We start from the raw sequence: 18,200 nt of genomic DNA on the forward strand, positions 1-18,200 counted from the left end.
TCCCTGTGTCTGTTTATAGCTTTAAACAACTATAGAAAATGGACAAAGACAGAAGTGCCCGTGTCAGGCGGGGGCGGCTCTGTCTGGAGAAGGAGCCATGACAGGGCTTTGCCCTCCCGCAGAGGAGATAATGGGTTCTCTATTTCCCCCCACCGGAGCCCGCAGGAGGCTGGGGGAGGGGGGTGCAGCCACAAGATGGGGGCGGGGCTGGCCCAGGCCCTTTTTCAAAGGCCCAAGGTGAGAAACAGCCAACCTGAGCCTGTTTGGGAGCAGGGTGCAGCGCCCACAGGCCATGGAAGGAGCTCTGATCTCTGGCACAGAACAAATGCCAACATGTTTCCCCCCAAACCCCACCTGATGTCCGTCTCCCCCTCCAGCGTCTTTGGCCCCCCCATTACCCATAACCTCTTCCTCCTAGGAGTCTCCCTCAATCCACCCTCCGCACCCAAAGCAGTTTCTGAATGGAATGAAGCCAGAGAGAGCAGCAGAGGGAGTGGGGCGGCTTCTTCGTGGCCAGTCCTAGGTTCTGTCCAAGCCTGAGGCTCCCTGTCCCCTCCTGTAGGGAAGAGTCTCCCCTGAGGCCAGGGAAGAGCTCTGGGAGCCCCTCTGAGCCCTCCCCTCCCTAATTCCCCACAGGTGTGCAAAGAGGAAGTCTGCCCACCTTGGGGCTCTCACCTTCTGAAGGACCACAGTCTGACCCAGGCAGAGACCCTGGAGCCAGAGGGAATGGCCCCCGGGACCCCGAGGCCCCCTTCCCAGGTGAGTGAAGTCCATCCCCAGTCCCTGGCCAAGCTCCCCCATGAACTAAGACTTGTCTTTCTACACCTTCAGGGGTACCATCACTGCTTGCTGTCAGTGTGACCTCAAGGGTCACCCACAATCCTCAGCTGTGTTGTGGGGTTTTCCAGGGCCTCTGTAGCCCCTGCCTGGAGGAGGCAGTCCAGATTCCAGACAGGCCCAAGTGCAGACATTTATTCATCCACCCTCCAGTATGATCCCCTCCATCAGAGGGTGATGCCTGTGTGTCCCACCATCCAGGGATGGCCCAGAGACAGTCTCTGCTCTTGACCTCCAGGTTCTGGGGTTTGAACAGGTCAGTTAGGGCTGCCAGGGAGGCTTTGGAAGATGTTTGGGGTGAGATCAGGTGAGAGCACAGACAGGAAAAGACATGTTTTTAGTAGGAGAAAAAGCATGGGGTCTGCTTTTCAAACGTTACTTAACTATCAAGAATTTAGAGTGCACTTAACCTACAGAACCTTTACATCTTTCCTTTTCCTAGTAAAATGATTTACCTTGACCCTAACAAGATTTTCTAACCTGTTGCTTTCTCAATATTTTTCATTTTGGTTCCTTTATTTTTTACTCTTTAAAAAATTTTTTGGAATATTTTCCCATGGTTATATGATTTGTATTCTCTCCCTTCCCTCTTCCTCCCCCCTCCTAGAGCTGACAAACAATTCCACTGGGTTGTACAAGTATTATTGATCAAAACCTATTTCTTTATTCAGATTTGTAATAGAGGGATCTTTTCCAAAAAATTAATTAATTTAGCAATCTTTTTCAGTGTTTACATGATTCATTTTCTTTCCCTCCCCTCTTTCCTCCCCCTTGCCAGAGCAGACAAGCAATTCCACTGAGTTGGACAAATGTTGTCACTTGATACCCATTTCCATATTCATTTTTGTTATACAGCAATTTTTAAAGGCCTAAACCCCAAATGACATCCCCATAAATACATGTGATAAGTGATGTCATATGTTTTGCTTTTGCAATTCTACTCCCATAGTTTTTTCTATCAGGGTGGACAGCATTGTTTTACATAAGTCCTTCAGGAAGTGTCCTAGCTTGTTGCACTGCTACTAGTAGCAAAGTCCATTATATTGGATTTTTCTACAGCGTTTTACTTTCTTTTTTTAATGTTCTGCTGGTTCTACCCATTTCACTCTGCATCAGTTCATTGAGGTTCTCCCAGTTCATATGGAAAGTGTCCAGATCATCAATCCTTATAGAACAACAGTATTCCATCACCATCATATACCAAAGGTTGTTCAGCCATTCCCCAATCGAAGGGCATCCTCTTGTTTTCTAATTGTTTGCCACCACAAAAAGCACAGCTATAAATATTTTTGTACAAATGTTTTTCATTATTATCTCTTTGGGATACAAACAAGCAGTGTTATAGCTGGATCAAAGGGCATGCAGTCTTTTTAAGCCCTTTGAGCATAATTCCACATTGCCTTCCAGAATGGTTGGATCAGTTCACTACTCCAAGAACAAGGGGTTAGAGTCCCCATTTTACCACATCTCCAACATATATTATTTTCCTTTACTGTCATATTGACTAAACTGGTAGGTGTGAGATGGTACCTCAGAATTGTTTTGATTTGCATTTCATTAGGAGAGATTTAGAACACTTTAAAGTGATTATTGATCATTTTGATTTTTTTATGTGAAAACTGCCTTTTCATGTCCCTTGTCAATTGGGGAATGGCTTGATTTCTTGTACAGTTGTCTTCTTTCCTTATATATTTGGGAAATTAGACTTTTGTCAAGAGTTTTGCTCTAAAATTTTTTTCCCAGTTTGATGCTTTCCTTCTCATTTTGGTTGCATTGGTTTTGTTTGTACAAACCCTTTTAAATTTAATATAATCAGAATGATTCATTTTACATTTTGTAATGTTCTCTCTTATTTGGTCTTAAATTCCCTCCTCTCCCATAGCTCTGTCAGGTATACTATTCTATATTCTCATTTATGATTTCACTCTTTATATTAGATAAAGTCTTTTATCCATTTAAGAAAAATTAAAACCCTTACCTTTCATCTTAGAATCAATACTGTGCATTGGTTCCAAAGCAGAAGAGTGTTAAGGACTAGGCAATGGGGGTCAAGTGACTTGGCCAGGGTCACACAGCTAGGAAATGTCTGAGGCCAGATTTGAACTCAGAACCTCCCATCTCTGGGCCTGGCTCTCTAATCCACTGTGTCATATGGCTTTCCCCATACATTTTGAATTTATTTTGGTTGAGGATGGGACATGTTGATCTCAACCTAGTTTTTCTCATACTATTTTCAAATTTTCCCAGCAGTTTTTGTCGGATAGTGAGTTCTTTTCTCAAAAGCTGGAATCTTTGGGTTCATGGAACGCTGGCTTACTGAGCTCATTTGCCCCATATCTATTCCGTTGATCCATTGATTCTTCTTTCTCTTAGCCAGTACCATATCGTTTTGATGATATTGTATATTTGTTCATAGTATGTTTAAAGTTCTAGTACTGTTAGGCCACAATCTTCACTTTTTTCATTAGTTTCATTGATATTCTTGATCTTTTATTCTTCCAAATGAACTTTGTTATAATTTTTTTTAATTCTATAAGAAATTTTCTTGTAAACTTGAAAAAAATTTGATAGGTTTGGCATTGAATAATTAAATTAATTTTGGTAAGAACATCATTTTTATTAAATTAGCTCATCCTACCAATGAGCAATTCATGTTTTTCCATTTGTTTAGATCTCATTTTAATTGTGTGAAAAGTATTTTGTAGTTGTTTTCATATAATTCCTGTTTGCCTTGGTAAATAAATTCCCCAAAATTTCATACTGTTTAGAGTGATTTTAAATGGAGTTTCTCTTTCTAACTCTTGCTGCGGAGTGTTGTTGGAAATATATAGAAATCCCGATGATTTATGTGGGTTTATTTTGTACCCTGCAAGTTTGCTAAAGTTGTTGATATTTCTACTAGCCTTTTAGTTGATTTTCTAGGATTCTTTAAGCATACCATCATATCTGCAAAGAGTGATGGTTTAGTTTCCTCATTGCCTACCTTATTTTCTTCTTCTCTAATTACTACTTTTAGTGTTTCTAGCCCAATATTAAATAATAGAGGTGATAATAGGCATCCTTACTTCACTCATGATCTTATTGGGAAAGCTTCACACTTGTCCCTATTGCAGATGATACTTGCTGGTGGTTTTTAATATATATATTGTTTATTATTTTGAGGAAGGGCCCAGCTATTCCTATACTTTCTAGTGTTTTCAGTAGGAATAGATGTTGTATTTTGTCAAAGGCTTTTTCTGTATCTCTTGAGATAATCATGTAATTTCTGTTGGTTAATGAAATGGTCAATTATGTGGATGGTTTTCCTAATATTAAACCATCCTTGCATTCCTGGTATAAATCCTACCTGATCATAGTGAATAATTCTTGTGGTGACTTACTATAGTCTCTTTGCTAATATTTTATTTAAGATTTTTGCATCTATGTTCATGAAGGAGATTGGTTTGTAGTTTTCTTTCTCTTTTTCTGATGTTCCTGACTTTGGAATCAGTACCCTATTTTTGTCATAACAAGAATTTGGTGAGACTCCAATTTGTATAGTATTGGGGTTAGTTGTTCTTTAAATGATAGAATTCCCTTGTGAATCCATCTGGCTCTGGGAATTTTTTCTTAGGGAATTCCTTGATGGCTTGTTCAACTTCTTTTTTCTGAGATGGGATTATTGAAGTATTTTTAAAGTAGGCAATTTATATTTTTGTAAATATTCACCCATTTCATCGAGGTTGTCCTATTTATTGCCAAGTAGTTGGACAAAGTAGCTCTTAATAATTACCTGAAATACTTCTTCAGCAGAGGTGAGATCACCCTTGTGAGGAAAATTCCATCAGCAGAAACACTAATAAGAGTCAGAATCTGCAAGCCAAGAAGAAATAGGTTTACTGGGAGAGGGCCGGCCTCCCTCTGGCAGAGGAAAGAGTTCCAATGAAAATAGAATGAACAGAAATCTTCCACATGGCAGTTCTGAATTGCTGACCAAGTGCTGAATGAGCCGGGAAGTGCAGGAATCCTCAGGATGGGGGGTAGCCAATATCCTTTATTATGACTTTCTATGCCTCTGCAATGACTTCCGGGTCTGATCTTCAGCTGACAATCCCTATCCAGGTCATCGTCAGTCACCTCCCACAGCTCAGGAGGCCTGACCTAAGCCATTGTGCCTGGGAGATGGGCGTCCTGTACTGCTGCCTGACTGTCTTCTGTCCTACGTGCAGCCCGGGGTGGTGGGCTTGGTAGGAGCTTTGGGCCACAGGCTTAAGTCAAAGAGCCTGTCAGCCCGATTTCCTACCTCTGGAGCCATCCAGGGGTCCCTGGTCAGGAGCACCTGCAGTCACGAGGAACTGGAGGTACGAGCATTTGAGTCACGAGCGGATATTTGGATCACGAGCTTCCGTCACCCTCCACTAGACAGCCTGCCGGACGTTCGGTTTCACGAGTGACACGAGGCTGTCTGGTCTAGTTCAGTGTTTGTCTGGCCCTGCGAGCATCTGTATTGCATTGCTTTTGCTTTCTCCTTTACTTTTCTGTATTATCAGTTTTTTGGGCAAATTCCTTACCTTTTAACCACGGGTCCTAAGAACGTGAGTGCCAAGGGCAGTGCTGAGGGGGAGAAGGAGGCTGTCCATGACGTTAAAGTGAGAAATCATGGAAAAACAAGAGCGAGGTGTGCGTGTCTGACTTGGCGAAGGAGTGGATCGCAGTACATGGACAGTGTGGAGCACTTTGGAGCAGGAGTCGTCAAAGGCTGTATCTTCCCCGCGTTCAGCCCAACACTGAGGCTGTCCACAATGCCAGGAGCTCCCTGGCCTCACCGGCTGCTGAGGATGGCCAAAGGGGAAGAAAGAGGAAGACACGAAGGGAGGCCAGAAGGGAGAGATGCTGCGTCTGCTCTCAGGGGGCTCACAAGGAAATCTAAGGGGGGGGGGGGGGGGGAGTCATCCCACAGTGCTTTAGGTTTGCAGCCTTGTGTAACACTAACAACCCAAATAACTTTTGGTGATTAGAAAAGAGAGACAGCCAGAAAAAGCTGCAGCAGGTCGTGGTTGGAGCTGTGAGAGGACACTTGTTTCGCACATTATCCAAATGTTCTGAAAAGGAGGAAGAAACAAACTTCCTTGGAAAGGTTTTTGTTGAGACGGCCTCTATGGCCTAGTGCGTGGTCAGTCTTTGTCAGTGTTCCATTAGGCTCTGAATGACTGATCTCCAGAGCTGGCTCTGACACTCTTTAAGGTGAAGAGTTTGGGGTGAGTCCCTTGTGTGCTTCACTTTCTTCAAGTTAGTTGATGAGGCCTGGCTTGGATGAATTCTGCAGACTCAGCTCTAAATCTTGTGACTTTTGCTGGTTTAGGGGTCAATAACATTCAAGGATGTGGCTGTGGACTTCACCCAGGAGGAGTGGTGCCTGTTGGACCATTCTCAGAAAGAGCTGTACAGGGAGGTCGTGCTGGAGAATGTGCAGAATCTACTCTTTGTGGGTAAGGACCATTTCCTCTGTTAACTCTAAATCTGCCATTAAGGGAATGTCTTCATTCCATGAAAAAGGTACAGGATATTAAGCCTTTGTCAATAATTTAAAAAGTAAAAATGTTATCTCTGCGCAGTGTTCCCCTTCCTGGTTTTATTTAAAAAAAAAAAAGTCTTTGAATTCTGTGATGGGAAGCTGGGACTTTCTTGCTTCTAAAATTGTCTCTCTTCTATTTTAGGTAGCTTCAGGTGAAAACTTAAAACAGTGTTACAGATTTACATTCTTGAAGTTAATCACAAAAGTCATCTAATTGACCTTCTAATTAGACCTTAATTTTGTGTGCAAATTCTCTGTTAACATCAAGGCAGATTTTTCTTGTAGTTGGCCATTGAATGTGACACTTTTATCTGCAAAGCAACCCCTTCCCATGTTGGATGAGTGGTATTTAGGAATATTAATGGGGCAGGCAGTGCCAAGAAGGCAGCAGAGCAGAAGCCAATCCTTCAAATACCCTGAGAATCTCTAACAAACTTTAAAAGAGTGCTTTGAGAATTCTAGCCTAATAGAATGAACAAGGGTTAGAGTAAGGTCAGGCTCCTGAGGAAAACAACTTGAAAGGTTGGCAGAAAGGGTCTCTTTCTGGGGACCAAGAGGAATTGGATTTAAAACGGGGCAAAGGGGATCACAGAAAATCCAATCCCTGAATACTGCTCCACATCCCATAACTGGGTTGAGGGCAAATTCAAGACCCTGGATCCTTATTTAGCCTTTATTAGTGCCTCCCATGCTCCCCCTTTGAAGGTAGGAATACAGAGAGTAAAGGGAAGGGGATTGAGGAGAAACTATTAGACTTCAACTCAAATAAGAAAAGCAACAGTAGCAATTATGATCTCAGACAAAGCTAGAGCAAAAATAGATATGATTAAGAGATAAGGTTGATAATTATATCTTGATAAAAAGGGTAGTATAGATGAGACCATATTAGTTCTTAACTTATATGCACCAACTGATAGTCTCCAGATTTTTAAAGTTTAAAATTTTAGAAACTAAAGGAGAATAAGGAGGAACTTGCTAATAAAACTACTGGTAGGGGATCTCAACCTACCTTCATCAGAACTCGCCAAAAAATAAGAAAGGAATAAAGGAAGTGTATAAAATTTTAGACAACTTACATTTAATAAATAAATAGAGCAAAACGGAATGAAATGGAAAAGGAATATGCCCCCCTTTCAGGTGCATATGCAATATACACAAAAGACCATGAAAACTTCACAATGAAATACAAAAATGCAGAAGTAATAACTATAACCTTTTCAGATCATAATGCAATGAAAGAATTAATGGCAAGTGAAATATCTAGATCCTTAATGGGATGATGTTTATAATATTGAGATATCAAGGTTAAGCTGGTTCCTAAGTACCCCACAATGAGGGAGGCCTGTCAGCCTGCTTCACCACGACCAGTTAGCTGCTCAGACTACCAGACAGATTTTAAAAAAACAGGATAGGGATTTATTGTTGGAAACACGATAATATGAAAAGGAGGATTAAGAAATTAGGATTCCCTAACTCTAAGGGTTCTAATTTATCACTCACTCTCTACGATCTCTACATGGAGATTTCATTTGCTTCTGCACTCTCTAGGCCATGACCTGACTGTCTAAATTCCCAGGGCTGATTGGCTAACCTGACTTTACTTAATCCTCCCAGATTACTTTTGCAGGATAAACAGGTATTCTGAATAGCTCCAGTGCGGACCCTTTATGTCAGGGTTCAACCCTTGTTGCATTAGGCTGAAGTTGGTTTCTGGCCTCCACACCCCAGACTGTTTGTACAGGCTAGCTGGTCACAGATCTTCAGAGCATATCTTCAGTATGCAGGAAACACCATTGAATCTCAAGCAATGAAGGGTTTCTCCAGATAGGAACATCAGATTTGGTATCTTCTGCTTCAGGGCATAGGAAAACAAAACCTCCTCAGTTCAAAGAGATAGAGAGGAAATTCCAGGTCCAAATAGTCCCAGCAATAGGAAGTCTAAGAGTCCCCAGTAACTGCTGTTGTCCACCTTTATCCTTTCTCCGTGTTCCAGAATTTGACATATCTTCCACAGCATGTGGCCAACTCCAGCAAATCTCTCTGAGCAAAATCTTTTGCTTTCACCTGTTTGCAACCAATTTCTCTTCTTCCCTTCTTACAAAAGAAAAGTTTAAATCTAATTGGAAACTGAATGATCCAATTGGTCAAAAGGAGTGGGTCAACAAACAAATGATGGAAACAATCAATGATATCATAAAAGAATGACAGTGAGGAGACAACATATCAGAAGTTGTGGGATGTAACCAAATCAGTGCCTGGTTGAAAATTTATATCCACAAATACTTATATTAATAAAATAGACAGAAAAAATCTTAGACATCTCACAAAGTTTATTCTCTATGGCCAGGTAGAATTTATACCAGGGATGCAAAGCTGGTTTAATATTAGGAGAACTTAGCATAATTGACCATATCAATAAGTAGTCTTAACAGAAATCACACAATTGTTTCAATAGATGAAGAAAAGCCCTTTGCCAATATACAATACCCCTTCCTCTTAAAAACCCTAGAAAGCAAAACAATAAAATGGCCATCCTTTAAAATAAAAAGTAGTATCTGTCTAAAAACACCAGCCAATATCATATGCATTGGAGATCAGTTAGAAGCCTTCCCATTAAGATCAGAACTGAAGCAAGATCAAGAATGCATATTATCTCCACTATTATTTAATATTGTACTAGAAATGCAAGCTTTTTCAATAAGCTGTTTTATTTTTTCTGTAATTGCATGTAATAATAATTATTAACATGTTTTCCAAAGTTTTGAGACCCAAACTGTCCTCTTCTCCCTCAGATGATGAGCAATTTGATCCAGTTTATACATATGCCATCATACAAAACACATTTCCTTATTAGTCATGTTGTGAGGAGACTCCTATAAGCTAAAATCCTAAATAAGAACATGTACAAATAAAAAAATTGGAGAACAGTCTGTATTGATCTGCATTCAGACCCCAATTTGTTCTTTCTCTGAAAGTACATACCATTTTTCATCATAAGTCCTTCAGAATTTTCTTGGTTCATTGTACTGCAGAGAAGAGCACAATTGATCATCATACAGTATTGCTGTTACTGTGTATAGTGTTCTCCTGGTTCTGCTCACTTCACTTGTATCAGTTCATGTAGATCTTTATAGGTTTTTCTGTTTCTTTTTAATTTTAATTTTCTTTCCATACTTATATAATTCATATTGTCTCCGTCCCCTCTTCCCTCTCCAATCCTGGAGTTGAGAAGCAATTGCACTGAGTTGTATCTGTATTATCACTCGAAACTTATTTCTATATTGATTTTTGTAATAAAGCAATCTTTTAAAATCAAGACCCATGTAAACAAGTGTTAAGTCACATGATTTATTCTGGATTTCTACTCCCACAGGTCTTTTTCTAGATGTGAATAGCATTCCTTGTCATAAGTCCCTCAGAATGTCCTGTATCATTGTATTCCTTTTAGTAGCAATTCACTTTCTGTGTACATTGTTCTCCTGGTTCTGCTTATTTCAGTCCCTGTCAGTTCCTGTGGGTCTTTTAAGTTCTTATAGAAATCAGTCTATTAATTATTCCATCATCATCATATGCCACAGTTTGTTCAGCAATTCCCCGACGGAGAGACCACCCCACCCCATTTTCAGCTATAAATATTTTTGTACATACAGGTCCTTTCCCTTTTTTTTTTTAACTCAATTGGGAACACAAATCTAATAGCAGTATTGCTGGATTAAAGGGCATTCATTGTTTTAAAGCCCTTTGGGCAATAATTCCAAATTGCCTACCAAAATGATTGGATCCATTCACAACTCCACCAGCAATTCATTAGTGTCCCAATTTTGCCACATCCCCTTGAACATTTATTAGTTTCCTTTACTGTCATATTGGCCACTTTGCTATCTATGAGGTGGTACCTCAGAATTGTTTTGATTTGTATTTCTCTCTTCAGGAGGGATTGAAAGCATTATTTCATGTCATTATTGATGGTTGTGATTTCTTCATCTTGTAAGGGGAGAAAAGGGCTTATTTTACAAAAAGGTTGGCCTGGATTATTTAAGAATAGGGTCGCTGGGAATTTAATTTATTCCAAAGAGATTTATTTTCAAAATATAGAAAGAGTTAAGTAAAAAAATATCAGAGAGAGGATAGGGTAAGATAGCTAGCCTAAGCACTAAGTAATTTACACCCAGCCCCTGGTTCAGCCTGGGCAGGGAGAGTTAGTTTCAGCCGGACTCTGCAAAGCCAAGGACCAGAGGAAGTCTCTCGAGGCAAGTCTCTCCTGAGCCTAGTTTTTTTTTTTTTCAGAAAATCCAGGAAATGAGCCAGCCTTTTCACTCACCACGTGTCAGTCCAAAGGAAGAGAAATTAGGTATAAACCAATAGCTCATATCTTATAAAAGATATGGTCTAAATGGGCATGTGATTTAGACATAAGGGGTGATATTATAAGTATATTCAGGGAACATAGAATTGTCTGCCTGACCAATCTATGGAGAAAGGAAGAATTTCTGACAAAAGGAGATAGAGAACATTATAAGATGTAAAACGAATAATTTTGAGTATAGTAACTTTTAAACTATTTAGGAACAAACCAAACCAACGTAACCAACTCAGTTATTCTGTCCATGAATCTGGGGGATGTCTCTTCCTCATTTTGCTTAATTCTTTCAAATTCTGTCCACTTATCTGCAGTTTTCAGGTGAAGAAATCAGAGCTGTCAATAATCATATGAAGAAGTATTGTAAATATCTCTTGATTAGGGAAGTCAATTAAAAGAACTCTGAAGTATTACCTCACCCCTAACTGATTGGCCAATATGACACTAAAGAGAAGTGACAGAGATTGGAGGGGATGTGGCAAAATTGGGACACTTAATACCTTGCTGTTGGATTTGTGAACTGATCCATCCTTTCTGGTGAGCAATCTGGAATGACTCCCAAAGCTCTACAAAACAATGTATACCTTTTCATCCAGTAATACCACTATTGGGTCTGTGCTCCAAAGAGATCAGAAAAAAAAGGAAAGGAACTACTTGTAGGAAATTATTTGTAGCTGCTCTTTTGGTGGTAGCAAAGAATTTGAAATTGAAAGGGTGTCTATCAGTTGACAAAGGGCTGAACAAATTGTCATATGTGAAGGTGATGGAATACTATTGTGTTGTAAGAAATGACAAACAACATGATTTCAGAAAGTGCTGGGATGACCCCCATGAACTGATGCAGAGGGAAATAAGTAGAACCAGGACAATATTATACACGGTAACACTAATGTTATGGAATGTTCAACTGTGACAGCTTTGACTACTCAGTAATACGACCATCCAGTACAATTCTGAGGGACTTGTGACAAAGAATGCCTCCAGAGAAAGAACTGTTGGAATTGGAATGCAGATGAGAAAATATGGTTTTTCAGTTGTTTATTTGGGTTATTGTTTTGAAGTTGTCATTTTATATGATTATTCACTTCTAAAATGAAACAATATGGAAATAAAATTTAAAAAGAAGTATGAAACTGTAGCTCCCATCCCCTAATTCTACCTAGTCTAGCAGGTTTATCCTTATTCCTCCTTCATTCTTCCCTCAAATTCCAGGCCTCATGATGGGAATGAAATTGAAGGCAATAAGCATTTAAAAATACCTGCTCTATGTGCTCTACTAGGTAAAAGAGTTCATAGTTATAATTAGTTTCACAAAGTGCCTATGAGTTTGATTGGAATTGTCCTCTTATTGTCCTCAATTCATAGTTGAGGCAAATGAAGTAACAGGTTAAATAACTTAAATAAATAACCCCAGGGCATCCACATACCATCTCATTAAATTTGTTTTTTCTGGCTCCAAGTTCTGACCTCTTCACTACCAGCTGTGTTTAATTTCTAAATAATGGAGGTTTTGGAATGTGCCCATCCTATTACAAGAGGTAAATCTAGATGGAATTTTCTCATTGGAAATCTGTTACATAATCTCTGCCCTGATATAAATGTCCCAACAAGGAATACATTCTATAACAAGAAATAACAAGAGACCATTCTATAGGTCTTGTTTGCCTGCCCCTTTTCCATTAAGAGGACCAAATTTTTTATTTTTCTTTCCTGATACCTTCATTATTCCTTATGTCCAGGGCTTCCAGTTCCAAGAGCAAATTTTATCTCCTATTTTCAGTGAGAGGAATCAACATGGATGCTAGAGAAAAAAAGGCTCAAAGATTTTATGTCCAGGGTAATGAGGTGAAAGCAGGTGTATAAGGATTGTTACCCCAAAAGTATTTCATATGTTGTAGTGAAGGGAGTGCTAGACTTAGGGGTTGGAGGACCAATCCTGAATTATACTGTTCATTTTGTGAGAGATGCATGATGGACTCAGAATAGAGTAGGAGACATAATATATGGTAGGTTGTAAAATAAGATGAATACATAGTAGGTCTGCACTGAATGGCATAATATCTTTGTATCTGTAGAGAAAAGAAGAAAACTTATATTGCACTTTGATAATTGCTACATGAGAATTTAAAACTGTGAAGTTGTTTCTCAGCTTAGCATATAAAATTTACTAAGAATGATGGGAACGAAATATCTGGAAACTTAAATGAGATTAACAAAATTATAAGATTAGTCAATGAGTGACTAAAAGGAAGGACAGAAAGGAAAATGGACAAAGATTGTCCAGTACTGTGAACAAAGCATGCTTAGGCACAGAGTATGAGTTGTATTCTAATTGCAAGGAAGTTGGTCAGGTCTCTTCTCCATTCTTTACATATGATATGAGTTGTGAAGTATAAGAGTCTTGGTTTTGTCTGTGTCACAGATCTGTTGTGAGATTTCATTGTTATTGTATGTGGAAGTATTTCTAAAATCTTCCATTTTGCAGTGTATTTCTAAAATCTTCCATCTTGCAGTGATGACCAAAGTCTGATTCTGCTCGTTTTAAGTTTGAAAATTCCTTTTGGCCTTGGGAAATAGAGTAAAAATCACTTTACTGACATCAGAGGAAAGAAGTTATATTCCATGTTTATGTATGTCCTCTTGTTTTGTGCTCATATCATTATTTTTTTCTTCAGAAGCAGAGACTAATTTTGAAGCGGAGATGTCTACAATGCTGAGCCTATTTGTGGAGGAATCTGGTCCTCTACGAGGCATGAATAAGGGTCCCTGTGACTTCATTTTGAAAGAAATCTGTGACTCTAAAATCAAGGAAAATAAAAATCCAAAGAGAGACTATGAATTTAATGAAGTCGCAGAGAAATTCAGCCAACATTCAGTCCTAAATCCGTATATGAAATTGATCTCAGGTAATGACTGTTATGTGGATAGTGAATACACCAAATGCTTTCCTGAAAAAGTAGGATTTAATCAGTCACATGAGAAACCTCCTGAATTGAACCTGTATCAAGATAACCAAGGGAGCCTTGCCTATGCCTCAAGTTTAGACCTTATAGGACATCCAAAAATTAAACATGTAGAGATGCTTTCTGTGAGTAATAAAAGTGCGAGACCTTTCAGTCAGAACTCATATCAAATAATCTACTCAGGAGAGAGACCTTATCAATGTAAAGAATGTGGGAAGGCTTTCACACAGAGGGGTAATCTTGTTAGACATCAGAGAATCCATACTGGTGAGAAACCTTATGAATGTACAGAGTGTGGAAAAGCTTTCACAGAGAGGGGTAAGCTTGCTGCACATCAGAGAATCCACACAGGAGAGAAACCTTATGAATGTACACAGTGTGGAAAGGCTTTCACACAGAGGGGTAATCTTGATAAGCATCAGAGAATCCACTCTGGAGAGAAACCTTATGAATGTATGGAATGTGGAAAGTCTTTCACATGGAGGGGAGATCTTGCTGCACATCAGAGAATTCACACTGGAGAGAAACCTTATGAATGTACACAGTGTGGAAAGCCTTTCACATGGAGGGGCCATCTTGCTGCACATCAGAGAATCCACAGTGGAGAGAAACCTTATGAATGTTCACAGTGTGGAAAGCCTTTCACACAGAGGGGTCATCTTGCTGCACATCAGTGGATCCACACTGGAGAGAAACCTTATGAATGTACACAATGTGGAAAGGCTTTCATACACAGAGCAAGTCTTGCTGCACATCATAGAATCCACTCTGGAGAGAAACCTTATGAATGTACACAGTGTGGAAAGACTTTCACAGTGAGGAGTAGTCTTGTTAAACATCAGAGAATCCACACTGGAGAGAAACCTTATGAATGTACACAATGTGGAAAGGCTTTCACAGAGAGTAGCTCTCTTGCTGCACATCAGAGAATCCACACTGGAAAAAAACCTTATGAATGTATACAATGTGGGAAACCTTTCACACAGAGTAGCTCTCTTGCTACACATCAGAGAATCCACACTGGAGAGAAACCTTATGAATGTACACAGTGTGGAAAGGCTTTCACACGGAGGGGCTATCTTGCTGCCCATCAGAGAATCCACAACGGAGAGAAATCTTATGAATGTAATAAATTCGGATAGCCTATCTCATAATGCTCCACTGTTGCTTCATGTCAGAAAATCCCCATTGGAATAAAACCTCATGAGTGAAGCTGAGCTTATAGTTTCCACTCTTACATTATTCAACATAAGAATCCACACTACAGAGAAACTTTAGGAATATGATGAATGTGGCAAGGCCTTCAGGCAACAATCATCTCTTATTCTCAAGCAAGAATTCCTTTTGGATAGAAATCTTATTCCTGTCATTAATGAAGAAAGACATTGAAATGGAGAATCCAGAGCTCTTTCAATACTAGAAAATATCTTCTGAAGAGATCAGTTCCAGATGTATTCCAGATGTAGGAAGGCTTTCAGCAAGGGATAATCTCTTATTTCACGTCAGAGGATTTATAGTGCAACAAAACATAATGACTATGTTCAGGTTTATGTGTTTCCTCAAGAGGAGGGTGATCACTCATTTGGAGAAGTACAAATGGTAACAAGTCTGAGGCATCAGCCCACATCTATTTTGTTATGACAGAAAAGGAAAGTGACAAAATGTGGAGGAGATGTGAGAAGATGAAAAAGGAAAACTTTTGGGGTTGTTGTGAACTAATTCAACCATTCTGCAGAAGGCAATTTGAAACTGCATCCACAAGGCATTAAAAAACAAAAAGGAAATATATATACACACACACACAAGCACACACACACACACACACATATATTAAGAATGGAAAGATGCTCTTATTGGGGTTAGGAAAATATTGGAAATTAAGAGGAAACTCATGCATTGGGAAATGGCTGAGCAAATGTTGGCTTCTGATTGTAATGGAATCCTATTATTTCATCATTAACGAGGAGAAGGAGCTTAGAGAGACCTGGAAAGAATTGAGAACTGATGTAGACTTTTTAATTAATATATGCAAAATTATTCATTTTACATTTTTTAATGTTCCCTATCTCTTGTTTGTTCTTAAATTTCCTTCCTTTCCCATAGATCTGACAGGTACACTATATCATGTTCCTCTAATTTGCTGATAATATTACTCTTCATGATTAAGTCATATACCCATTGTGAGCTTATCTTGGTATAAATTGTGAAAAATTAATCTAAGCCTAATTTTTCCTATACTGTTTTCCAATTTTCCCAGCAGTTTTTGTCAGATAGTGAGTTCTTGTCCCCATGAGTGGGATGTTTGAGTTTATCAAACAGTACCTTGCTGAGGTCATTTACCCCTAGTCTATTCCATTGGTCCACCCTCCTGTCTCTTAGCCAGTACCATATTGTTTTGATGATCAGTGTTTTTTAGTACAATTTAAGATCTGGTACTGCTAAGCCCCTCTCCTTCACATTTTTTCATTAGTTCCTTTGATATTGATTTTTTGTTCTTTCAGATGAACTTTGTTATAAGTTTTTCTAATTCTTTAAAAAGCGAATAAGCAAATTAATTTGGGTGGGATTGTCATTTTTCTTGTATTAGCTCATCCTACCCATGAACAATTAATGTTTTTCCAATTGTTTAGATCTAGCTTTATTTATTTGACAAGTGTTTTGTAGTTGTGTTCATATAATACCTGAGTTTGCAAAAAGATTCTCAAATATTTCATATGGTCTAGAGTGATTGTAAATGGAGTTTCTCTAAGTTTTACTGCCGATTTTTGTCCGAAATTTATAAAAATGCTGGTCATTTATGTGGGGTTATTCTTTGTTGTATAATTAGGATTTGGTCCTCAGAACTCCAGATCCCAGCTGAACACTTCTCATGTTACGTCATTACGTTTTGGTGATAAAGTTTGCGTGTTACCCTGCCTCTCAATCTTCTCCCTGTGATTGCGGCTGAGGATGTGGGCTTTATGCCAGCCAGGAGAATCTACATATATATGTTTACTTATTGTAGGATAATTAGATTTGAACTTCTATTTCTTTTAGTTTATTTTCTTTCTACTTCAAGTGATTATTAATAAACTTTATAAAATATACATGGAGTTATTGGCTATTAATTTAAATTTTAAATTGTGTTGACCAGAAGTCAGGCATTTCGAACCCTTGCTTCTCTCCAGGTTGGTAGAGCAATTTTTTTAATAGACAAAAATAGAGATTAGTTTTAAAAGCCTCTGCTGCTTTTGCCGCTCCTCCTCCCACTGCTTCTGCTCCCATATCCAGTGCTGCTGTTGCTGTGAGCCTGCTTTGGCTTCTCTTGAACACACTGACTGGGGTTCCTTGCCATCCATTTTCTACAGGAAGGCTGAGGTATAAAATTCCCCTTTTCATTGCATTGCTAACACCTGAGTACTTGCTGCTGCCTTGGATGCCTGGGTGAATCTTTTAGGCAAAAATTAGCCTCCTAAAGGCTTTTACCTGAGGAGATGCTTCCTTCCACTCTTTTAATTCCCTGGCCAAGTAGCTGGGGAGAGCAATCAAGGGGAGTAGCAATCCCTGCCCCCATGACAGTGGAAGCAGTCAACTCCTTGGTGTTGTTACCCTTGAGGGTGAGGGGAAGGAAGGTTACTCTTCTAAACATCTTAACTTTAGCCAGTGTATACTAGGGTAGCACTACCTACAGAGAGGAAGTAGAATTGCAAGCGTGGCCTAGTCTATGAAAGAGCAGAGCCTTACCAAAATTTTAAGATGTCTTTTCTTGCTGCCGATCCTGGGTGTACTGACTGAATACCTTGCTGTTAGCTTGTATAATCTTTAGATTGAGAGAGGAGATTCATCTCCCTCTAACCCTCTGCAACACATCCAATATGGGGTTGATCCACACTATGCCCAGTGCCGGTATTGGAAACTCCAGAAGTGTGACCAAAATAATCTAAATGGATGGTGATACTGGGGAGGGAAATGAACCTATAAGAGTCTGGAGATAATTTTCAGATTCCATTGCTTTGTTGATATTAACTGTTTCAGTTTGTTCCACTTCAAATAGTAAAGAAGTCTCTTTAATGCAGCTTCTGCAATTGGAGAAAAGGAATCTTGAATTCAGTGCCTGTATCCTGTCATATATTGTATTTGTGGATTGTTTTCTTTAATATTTAATTTTGGTTTTAAGTTCACATATTGATCTAATCTATAATGTTCCATTTCACCATGTCCTTTTCAACTACTGTGTATTGGACATTAGCTATATGTGCTGTTACATTATATTTATTTGTACCTCCCTATATGACTAGAACTGGAGAAAATACCATCATAAAAGCCTATAGTCAACTTGGACAAACCCTTCTCCATGACAAAACTATAGGTCCTTATGGATGCTTAGTTTTTCACCAAATCCATCTAGGTCACATGTTGCCTGAATGACCTTTTTTTACTTTTTGCCTTTGTTAATTGTGACATAGATGATGATGATGGATGGACTCCATCCAACTGGTTACAACCT

General features: G+C 39.1%; 1 protein-coding gene across 1 annotated transcript; it reads left to right on the forward strand.

Moving 5' to 3' along the window:
* The first annotated feature begins 726 nt into the window (after positions 1-726).
* Positions 727-16,800, forward strand: LOC130459045 (zinc finger protein 883-like). The gene is made up of 4 exons (XM_056826302.1): positions 727-759; positions 4,983-5,177; positions 6,179-6,305; positions 13,427-16,800. Exons 1-4 carry the CDS (start codon positions 727-729, stop codon positions 14,854-14,856), a joined length of 1,785 nt encoding a protein of 594 aa, XP_056682280.1. The 3' UTR covers positions 14,857-16,800.
* Positions 16,801-18,200: the final 1,400 nt, after the last annotated feature.

Source organism: Monodelphis domestica, chromosome 4 (genome assembly GCF_027887165.1).
Source record: "Monodelphis domestica isolate mMonDom1 chromosome 4, mMonDom1.pri, whole genome shotgun sequence".
Classification (NCBI taxonomy): domain Eukaryota; kingdom Metazoa; phylum Chordata; class Mammalia; order Didelphimorphia; family Didelphidae; genus Monodelphis; species Monodelphis domestica.